Raw genomic sequence first — 11,448 nt, forward strand, 5'->3', positions numbered from 1 at the left:
TATTTTTGGAAGTTTAAATTAATTTATATCTTAATTCATTATATCAAATTGAAGGTCTTTTTATTATTTGGATAAAGCAAATCTTAAGGTTATTGTAATTTTAAATTAATCTTAACTATTATTTATTCATTTTGATTTATCTTTATTATTGGTATTTGGATTGACATTTTATAAGGATGTAAAGAAATTAAGTTTAGTCTAATTTAGAACTCAATCCAATGAAACATAATTGAATTAGATTGAGTTGAGTATGAGTTTTATTTTGTCAAGTAACTCAATCCAACTTTAATTAATAGGATAATCGAATTGGTTTGTTAAAATATTAATATATTCTACAATTATGAAAAAGAAAAAAAAATTAAGTTGATTAGAAATGTTCAACTCAACTTAAATGGTTAAAATCTGATTTGATTGAATTAGGTTGATCAAGTTCATAAGTTGATGATGGTATTTTTTAGAAATTTTTGAATAATAATTCGTGCTCTTTTGAGTGATATCAAATATATGACTATTAAAATGCAAATTTTGAATATAAAGATTTGACTGACCTATTATAGGTGGACCTAATCCTTTAGAATGTGGTAATACATCTAATAAATTATCCCACCAAACTTTTCCCTCCATGGATCTTGGAATAACAACATGGACTACATGAACTATCCAAGCCATAGAATTGACTCTTAAATAATCTTGACAAATGATGATTGAAGCGGGATTCAACATTTTAAACGAAGAAACGCTTGATTTCCATTTTAGTTGGAGATGTAACCAACCTACCATTAAAGACCAACTTATTCTCCTGCCATTTTGAACTCACATATGTCAGAATTTTTAATGATGTGAAAACTAATAAAATGGCTTCACAATGGATGCAGATAAAAAGGTAAAAAGAAAAATCAAAAATATAATTTAACATAAATATTATTAAATATTAATTATCATATTATTTATATAATATAATTTAATCATCAATATTATAATTTTAATAATCAATGTGTAAATATTAAATAAATAGACCAAAATTATAAATATTATTAAAATTAAGTGATTGTATAATTAAAAATTAAAAAATTAAAATTACAAATTAAATATTATAGAATACTAGATCCTTATACATTCTAAATTTATAATTTTCACATTTTTAATAAAATTTAGGAATGACAATTTTTTTTTAATCTATAGATACCCTATAGATTGAAAATAAATAATAAAATAGATATCTATCTTATAATAGAACATAGACAAATAATAAATATCCATATTTATAGATACATTGAAATTACTATAAATATGTTTAATTATATATAAAAATTGATATGGTTTATTTTATTAATATATATATATATATATATATATATATATATATATAATTTAGAATATAGCTTATTATGATGTTTATTAGTTTTAGTTGACGTACTAATAAAAATATTTATGCTGAAGTTCTTTTCCATTATTTTTTTATTATATCTTTAATGAGGAGTTTGTTAACTAAAATAAACCTAGCTTTTTAATACTTTTATTAAAATGTAAAAAATAATAACCAGAGGTTTGAACAAGTTCACTTGTGTTTAGTTGTTAGAAAAAATAAATAAAGAGAAGCGAAGAAAAACAATAAATAGTGTAAAAGTTGAAGTTGTTTAATAGAAAAGAGACGAGAAAAATAATTTTTTTAGTTAATTTATATTGAATTAAATTTAATGAAAATAAATTCCAATATATTGAATATTTTATTATTATTATATTTATTTTTTATTTTAACAATAATTATATTTATTTTTATATTTTAAATTGTAATAAATAAATAAATAATTTTATTTATATACCACATATAATTGATTATTTTTGTAAATTGTGTTAACACTCCGATGAACAGTAACTTCTGCTATAATACACATTTTAGTGTATTTTTGTGTTTTTAACGTGAGACCCACCTTTCTCCCTACACTTCCACACTCGGCCACTCCACCAAACACACTACTTTCACACACGTCTCTCATCTTCCCTCTCCCCCTGTGCACCAAACAAGCTGTTAGTCATCATGATACTGGCTATGTTCTACCAATAATGATAACAGGGATTCCCACAACGTGGATACAGACCAAATATTTCTGATAGCCTGACATACATGATCTGCTAAGCAAAACAATGAAAGAGGGTGTCTGATGAGTTTGGAGGATCAATCACGAGTTCCCAAATCTAAACGGGGTTCTCTCAAAGCAAAAGAATTTTTCTTTCAACTTACGCAAGTTAAAACTAAAACAGAAATACTAAGAGCTTTTAATACACTAGAACTGGAAAGAAAATTATTTGAATCAGGAAAAGGAAGGAAAAAAGCACCGAAGAATAAATATGAAGGCTTTCAGCCAGATAGACAAGAATCTGCAAACTTTTAATAAATATGCCAACCATTATACCATCGAATTCAAAATTTAAAACCACTGTAATGTATACAGGTACCCCACTAAAAAAGTACTAGTACAACGATAAAGATTATAGTCATCATTTCTCAAGCATCAAACACTTTCTTCACTACACGCAGATCCTGTGACTTTTGATACCCACAAGATTATTACACTGCAATCAAAGCATTCCAGTCGAGGTCGATGCGAAAACTTGTACAGAAGCCAATGAAATATGCACGATAACAAGACATAAAGAGAAGATTAGAGACCCTGTTCAATGAGATAATCACCAAGCCTTTCAACTACCATGTTGCATTGACCAGGAGTCATTGGTTCGTCATAAATGCCAATGACCAAGGCCAGATTGGTCTTCTTGACAGTAACACCACCAGGACCCTGGATAATAGGGATAAAGACTGATATTACAACTATAATGGTCAAAATATGCATTTCGATACTGTGTGAAAAACACCTTATATATGTTTATCTTTCACAATTGAATCAAAATTTTGAAAAGAAGTTATCAAGATTAAATTTGAAGGTAACGATTTACATCAGACAATCCTAGTACACAATATCTGATAGGATGGACCTAAAGAGACCCAAAAGAGATAAAATTAAATGGTTGAAGGACTTTATAGGTTGGTCTTAGAATATTAGGATATACTTGGGTTTAGTTTTAATGTTATTTCATATTCCATAAAATAGAATGATCATGATGACAATTGGTGTAAAGTCATCCTTAGTACTATTAAACTATAAATTTGTATTCCTTTTGGCCTGAGGCATGAATGAAAAATATCAATGTTAGTGTTTATCTTCCCTATAGTTTTCTTGTAGCCCTTTAATGGTTGATTTTAGTAGTGTAATAGTATAACTTTTAACTTTCTATTAGTATCAAATTGTTGAGAGGATGCATACAATAATTACTCTACACAGATGCATTTGCTTATAAATTATAATGATTGATATGCAAACCACAAACATGTGAATGGATTCCAAAAATGTGCAAAGGTTTAGAAAACAGAAATGTTTTGCTTATAAAATCATATGCACGATAGATATGGCTGCAACTCACATTACAATTTAAAACTACTATCTATGTAGTTGTTCTGGTATAGAAGTTAGAATAATCTTAGCCAAAGCACAAGTGTATTATCCATTAACCTATTTATGTCTGCCTAACCTGCCCATTATATAATTGTTTCTCCTTTTCTATCTCTTATTCCTAATAATCCAGACCGGTTATTATCTCTTGGCATATTTATCTTGTATAACTGGTCTAATATAGTAATATCTCTTGGGTTACGGTCATTATCATTAGAGATGGCTCCTATCATATGAATTATCTTATTTTGGTATGCGAAAATCATACATTTAACACCGTATATAAGTAAAATGAGTTAAAAGACATAAGTTTACTATTCGGCCACAAGCAGATAGACACTCTCACGATCATCTTAAACCTAGGAGCGTCCAGTAGTAAAAAAATTGAAAATGTATCTTCACATGAGCTGTACCATCACATGTGAGTATACCAGCTAGAATAGCATATTCTGGTTCACATTAGATGATCCATGTTTGAGTCGAAGTCAAAGAATTTGATTATGAATTTACAATTGATTTTGAGTTGAAATAAATTTAGTCATGACAACTTCCATGTCCAAGAGAAGCAAATATTCATAGTTTCCGCATATATTGTCAATTTTAGCATGATTTTAGGGTCTAAAGTAAGTAAATAATGTCATTCAAAACTCACGGGTAATTTTGGTACTAGATCAAAAATTTTATACCAAGTGTTACTACTAACTTGATTTTAGAATAAATAATAAAATCATTCAAACAAAACACACTAGTTCAAATCAATTTTAACCAAAACCAATTTTGCAAAATCGAAATAAATAAAAATGACACACACTACACTATCTAAGAATCAATGCAATAAAACTTGAAGCAAAGATCATAAACAGTGATTACCTTTTTCCCTCGAATGACAGCACCGGGCTCGCCTTGTATGACCATATATTTAGTGCCACCAAGATACAATCCAGTTGGAGCAAGTGTTCCAGGCTCAGCAAAGTCATTCATGATAGCAGTTATTTCCTCTGGCTTGAACTAAACAAGCATCCACACGTTAAATCACATACAAGAACGGATCAACTAAACAAAAATTAAAATTAAAACAGATCTGCTCCTATTACACTTCAAAATAGCATCTGATTTATGTTAATAATCAATCCGAAAATATAAATTAATATTAAGTTAGCTTCAAAGCCTAATTGTTGCAGGCAAGAACATAATCCTAATCAGCAGGACTAAACTTCTGCTTGTGTTATTAATTTTGTAATTATCATAGTACGCACTGAACTTCCTTTTGCTGATTGGATTATGCATATCGACAAACATGTCACAAGTTTAGAACTATTTTGCATGCTGATCGTTAGTGAGAGTCCATAACAAGATAAACACAGCGAGCATAGATCGAAGCTTTCCAAAGTGAAATAGAATAAATGGTGAAATGAAACGAATAGATCGGAGAGGGAAAAAGAGTAAAGGAAAATAGAAACCTGAGGGAAGTTGGAGCTCTGAGCCCAAACGGTGCCGTCTTGGCCGAGGATAGCGGCGGAAGTGAGGTGGTTACCTTCGATCTCGCAGAGAAGGTGGTCATCGACGTAGGTTTGCCACGACATGATTCAGATTTTCTGGAGAGAGCGTTTGGCCGCTGGGAAAATGGGTTAGGATTTTCTTTTCTTGGCTGCGTTGAATCCACGGAACTAAATGCCTATATAAATCTCTGTAACCACTTTGAAGTTACGTAAATGCCCTTTTCATTACCTTTTTTCGCTGTTTCGGGCTGACAGATAAGAAAAAAGAAAAATTATAAAAAAAATATATATCTTATTTATTTATTGTTTTTGGAAATTAATAGTTATCGGCGGTTTCAATTTTCAAAGGAAGAAAAAAAAAAGAAAAAAGTTGTGTGATTGAAGGTTCACTGTCACTACTAAACTTTAGCCTTTTCCTTTTTTGTTTCCTTTCTTTTTCAAATAGCGACGTTCTAATTCTATAATTTTTCACTATCATTTGTCGTTTTGTACCGTAGTCACGTAAAACACAAACAAAAATAAAAATATATCTATATGTTTAGATTTTCCTTTTTGTGTTTTTCATTTCTAATTTGAAGAGTTCTAGTTGCAATTACTTTGACATAGTATTTGACTTTGAATGGAAAATGAAAATTTGCACATTCTAGATAAATTTTAAAATTTTTTATGATGCAATTACTTATTTGTGAAAGTTATTATTTTTTACATTTTAATAAAAATATTAGAAGGCTAATTTTATTTTAAAAAAATATTTAATTGATAAAAATAATTCAGTGAAAAAACTACAACAACAAAAAAATTATTAATATGACAAATAAAAAAAATATATACCTCAATAAATAAATATTGTGAGCAACTAAATCATTGTAATAATTCAAACAAAAGAATAATTCAAAAACTGATTAATTTAAAATCTTTGAGATCATAATCAACCTTATTAATAATATCTACGAATTATAATTTTTTTCAACTAAATTTATCATTAATGGTATAATAAATAAAATAAACAACCATATTATGAAATAATTAACTAACTTTAATCCTAATATATTTTTTGATAGTCAACATTTATGATATATATAATTATTATTTTCATTTTATAAATATAAAATATATTTTTTTGAAAATTACTTAAAAACTTTATTTTGAATTAAAATAAAATCTATATAGAAATGTTATTACGTAATAAATAAATTCAGAAAAAATATTTTTAAAGTTAATTAGTGTTTTCTTGTGCATTTAAGTAATAAATAAATTATGAATTATAAAAAAAAAATCAACATAAAACTAATTATTTGTTAAACTAATTTTATATATAAATATCTACTAAGTTTGGAAAGAAAATATTGTTTATTGTATGTGCATGTGTGTGCATATATTTTAAAAATAATAATTCTTAAAACATCTTTACAGCATTTAGATCAAAGGATTTTGCGGTATCATATCTCCAAATGGCAGATCTCGAAAAAATATTTTAAGGGATCAAAATTTTAAATACATATTATTCAAATTATTTATAATATAACATATTAAAATATATATACTATTTAAAAGGAAAAGAAAAAATTTAAGAGATAATGACTAGGCACGAGCACGACTGTCTTCAAGATCTATAAACTATTCTTCTATAATTTTCAATAAGGATGCAACATAATTGACGAAAGGTAACATTACTGAAAAAATACGATTCCTCTTCCATCAATTCTTATCAACCTTTGTCCCTCCAACTCATATCAAATAATCAAATGCTTTGAGCAATTACTATATTAGACTTATTATTTTTTTTTTTTTTGTCTTTCTAGTTTTACTATTTCTATATAAAAAAGTTTATCTTCTATGATATTACAATATAAACACATTTATAATATTTTTAATATCAACTTTATTGTCTTTTAGAACTTAATATATTATTATTATTATTGTCTATTTTATTTTAACTATAATGAGTTATCAGTGCAATGCAATGAGTTAAGTAGTGAATAAAATTATTAATTAAATTTAAACTTAATTAAAATATAGTTAATTTTAAATTAATTTAAATAGTTTGATTACTTGTAAAAAAATATAATTTGGTTAAATAAAAAAAATTAATAATTAATTATTTAAGTGAGACTATGTAAAAAGATATATATAATCACTTCGAAATTATTATAACAATGAGTTAGAGAAAATATACAAATATTGTAATAAAGATGCGTTTTTAGTATAATTTCATATAAAAAAAGTATTTTTTCACATGTAATATTTATTATAACTATAACTATATATATATATATGTATATATATATATATAATATATATATATATATGGGGAATGCTAATATATTTTTACTTATTTTTAGTGGAAGTATATTAGCAATCTACACCAAAATTTTAGGACAAAAAAATCACTCATTTTTTTTGATTTGGTTAATTCGTACAAAGGATATTATAATAATTTAATTTAATTTTAAATAAAAATAAAATATTTTTTCTCTCTTATTAAATGAAAATAAATGCATTGGAGAATGAAATTAATAAGAAAGAGAAAATCTTTTATTTTCATTTAAAATTAAATTAAATTATTATAATATCTTTTGTACAAATTAACCAAATAAAAAAAATGAATAGTTTTTTTATCCTAAAATTTTGATGTAAGTTGCTAACATACTCCCACTAAAAAATAGGTGAGAGTATATTAGCATTCCCATATATATATATATATATATATATATATATATATATATATATATATATATATATATATATATATATATATTTATTTATTTATTTATTAATATAGGAAATAAAATTTTTAATTAATTATCTAGAAAAAAATATAATCACTTCGAAATTATTATAACAATGAATTAGAGAAAAATATACAAACTGTAATAAAAATGCTTTTTTTATTGTAATTCAAATGTTAGTATAATTTCATGTAAAAAGTATTTTTTTTACATGTAATATTTATCTATAACTATATATATATATATATATATATATTAATATAGGAAATAAAATTTTAATTAATTATCTAGAAAAAAGAATCTTTAATAAATATTTTAAAAAAAAAGGTAATAAATAAAAGAGCAATTTTCCTGAAAACATTTACCCAAAGTATAAAGATAATTAAGAAATTATGATATATATGATGTAAAAAAGGAGTGATGATATATAGACATCTTTGTAATCTTGGTATTTTTTTTGCATTAGCACCTATTATTTATTTTTATCTCTCTTATCACATTAATGTATATATTAATTTGGGTTTAATTTATTTTTTTTCTAATTTTCTTTTTACCTTTACGTTTTATTCTTATTTTCATTTTATATTTTTTAGTTTAATAATTTATTTGTTTTCATGGTAATACTCATTCAATTGTAAGTATAATAAAAATATATTTTTATATAGTTATATATATTAAAAGAAAACTATCATATATCTCATAAATCTAATTTCAAAATTGTGCTTATCCATAAATAAGCACCATGAAAATAACAAAGTAAAAGAAGTGTAAGATAAATAAGTGTAATTTTTACTTAACAAATATTTATAATTAACATTTATAACAGTATTAACACTAACTGATATCCACTATTTTATAATTAAGTTAATTTTTGGTACATTATCTATTTACTATGTTTATGAATTATATAATTAGTAAATTATGATATTTAAAAAAAATACACGAATTTTAAAATAAATATATATTCACTATGTTATATTTGTAACGACCCGGCTGACCACTACACTCACAACCACAGCACACCTGGAAACCGGAAACACTAGAGAGAATAGAACGAGTATATAAATATAGAATCTAGAATATAAATATATACATATGTCCCAATCCGACTAGAGTTAGGGTGTACAATACAAAAATACATCCAAAGCCACTATACTAAGTAGCTGAAACAAACAAAACATCAACAAGAGTCAGCTCCGCCTGCCAGCTACAGACTCACCACTAGTCACCACCTATCCCTGCTCTGCTCCCATACATAGTATGATCATCGCAGTCCAAACCACATGGAAAACAACAAATGGTAAGCTAGTATAAAAAAACAGCATATATAGGAAGATTTAAGTAATATGAACAACTACAACTATCAACACTTCATCAACATACATCCCGTCAATTTTTACAGCATATTCATCAATAAGCATACAATGTGTCGTCACGCATATCAACTCGGAGATCTCCTACAACAACTCAGTCTTTCGGCCTACATCAACTCAGCCTTGCGGCCTACAACAACTCAGCCTTGTGACCTACAACAACTCATATCAACATACATCACAACACAACTTTACAGCTCAACATATCAGCTTACAACAATATACAACTGATGCAACTCAACATATCAACTTACAACAATATACAACTGATATAACTCAACATCAACAAGCAGCGTTAACCACAAGTCATCACATTATAATCAAAAACTTCTACTTAAACTCAACATAAACAACCTTTAACATCCATTAGTGAAATCATATCTTCGCGCCCGGCGCACTCGTGGTTGCGCCCAGCGCAGTGCAACCAAAGAGCACCCGGGGCCAGCGCGCCCAGCGCAAGCATGCCCGCGCCCGGCAGGACCCAGCCAAAGAGCCCAAGGCTCACTCGCGCTTGGTGCAATACCAATTGCGCCCAGCGCATGCCAAGCAGAGACTCCATGGAGTCTCACGCGCCGAGCGTGCCCAAACCCACGCCCAGCGTGGGGAAGGTAGAGACATACCAAGGTCTCGCGCCCAGCACAATTTAAATTGCGTCCAGCGCCCACAAGACAGACACTCCCAAGGAGTCTCACGCCCAGCGCGACAAGGATCGCGCTCAGCGCCACACCAGAAGTACAAAAACAAGTCACAACTGACATCGCGCCCAGCGCGGTTCAACCCTCGCCCGGCGTGGGCCATCCAGAGGCTAACATCTCCAAGCACGCCCGGCGCACACATCTTTGCGCCCGGCGACTTGCCTAAATGTTGTCCTCAGGTGGCCACGCGCCCGGTGCGAAGAACTGCACCCAGCGCGAGTTCAGCAACAAACCTCATACTTTCGAAAACTCTTCAAAAATCTGCAAAATAATCAGAAAATTTCACATGCAATCGGTTCAAATTACCACATTTTCATCTAAGATTCCAAAAATACTACCTTTTTACACATGCAACAACAAAATAAGAAAATCCCCAAATTTCTCTCATAACCCCAACAACCCCAAAAAACTCCATTTCAGCAATCTCAACCAGGAATCAACTATTATGAGCCACCAACTGAGTTCCTTGACTCATTTCAACCAAACATGACCAAACATGCATCAAGAAATCTAACTTCCCTTACCTCGGGCAAAAGATCCGGGCTTCGGGATAAGGAAGACGAAGAAGATGATTAGAGAAGGGCTTGAACGAAATGAGAAAGGAGGAAGTAGAGATCTGCAACACACCAGCTAACAATCAACTACTCAGCACAACCACCTTGTACAACCAAAGAAAGATCAAAGGGAAAGAGTGAGAAAGAAATGGGAGAGAAAAAAAAATGAGTGAGTGAGGGCTGAAGTGGGAGAAAAAGAAGGGACTAGGGTCTCACAATATTATAAAATTATAACTATCACATTAAATAATGTGGTAATTATATTATATTATAAGTTATTGATCAATTAAGATAAATAAATTATCGCATATTTACATAAATATAGAAAAAAACAATAATTAAAATAATGCATATTAAGAAAAACTAAAAACTATCATGTTTTAATAAATATGAACGAACGTCTATGTTATTTTTGAACAAATTTAAACATATGTACGTCATCTATATTTTTTAAATGGAAATAAAGACAAAGATGTTGTATATTAAAAGTATTATTTTATTTTTAATAAAATTGAAATTATATGTCAATTTTAGTTGAAACAACTTTTTTAATTAATACTTATCATAAATTTAATAATTTTAAATATAAATAAATGGAGGTGCGAGTATAAATATGTAAATAGTCAATAAAGAAAATCATAGAATTAAAGTCGTTACTCACATAAATATGTAAATATAAGACAAATATGATTTTTTTTTAAAGATGATTATAAGACGTGTACTATAATATCAGCATATTGCCCACTTAATACCCGTGGTCAACATCATTTTGTATAATATATATATCCTAAGAAATCCTCACATGAAGTGGTTTGTTTACAAGTTGTTCAATTAGATATATTTTAGAAGAAAAAAAATACTTCGAATATATATAATTTATCTTAAAGGAACGGAAACTCACATCAAGAGCAACATATATAGAAGAGTTCATGAATAATTAGTTGCTCAAGCACAGTCATTTTGTCATTCAAACGAGAATACATTCAAACGAGAATAACTACGTAACAAGAATTGGGGCGAAATATTAGTTTTCGTTAAACACCCTTAGAAATGCAACTTTGATAATTTTTAGCACACACTTATGGCATT

The 11,448-nt window shown here is 28.0% G+C and overlaps 1 protein-coding gene across 1 annotated transcript; it reads right to left on the bottom strand.

Annotated features, from left to right (window-relative positions):
* Positions 1-2,368: 2,368 nt before the first annotated feature.
* Positions 2,369-5,179, bottom strand: LOC109799432 (profilin-1). The gene is made up of 3 exons (XM_020359991.3): positions 4,970-5,179; positions 4,380-4,517; positions 2,369-2,798 (listed from the first exon to the last, which is right to left on the bottom strand). Exons 1-3 carry the CDS (start codon positions 5,090-5,092, stop codon positions 2,664-2,666), a joined length of 396 nt encoding a protein of 131 aa, XP_020215580.1. The 5' UTR covers positions 5,093-5,179; the 3' UTR covers positions 2,369-2,663.
* Positions 5,180-11,448: the final 6,269 nt, after the last annotated feature.

The sequence above is a fragment of the Cajanus cajan genome, chromosome 2, assembly GCF_000230855.2.
Source record: "Cajanus cajan strain Asha chromosome 2, NIPB_CcT2T_4, whole genome shotgun sequence".
NCBI lineage: Eukaryota > Viridiplantae > Streptophyta > Magnoliopsida > Fabales > Fabaceae > Cajanus > Cajanus cajan.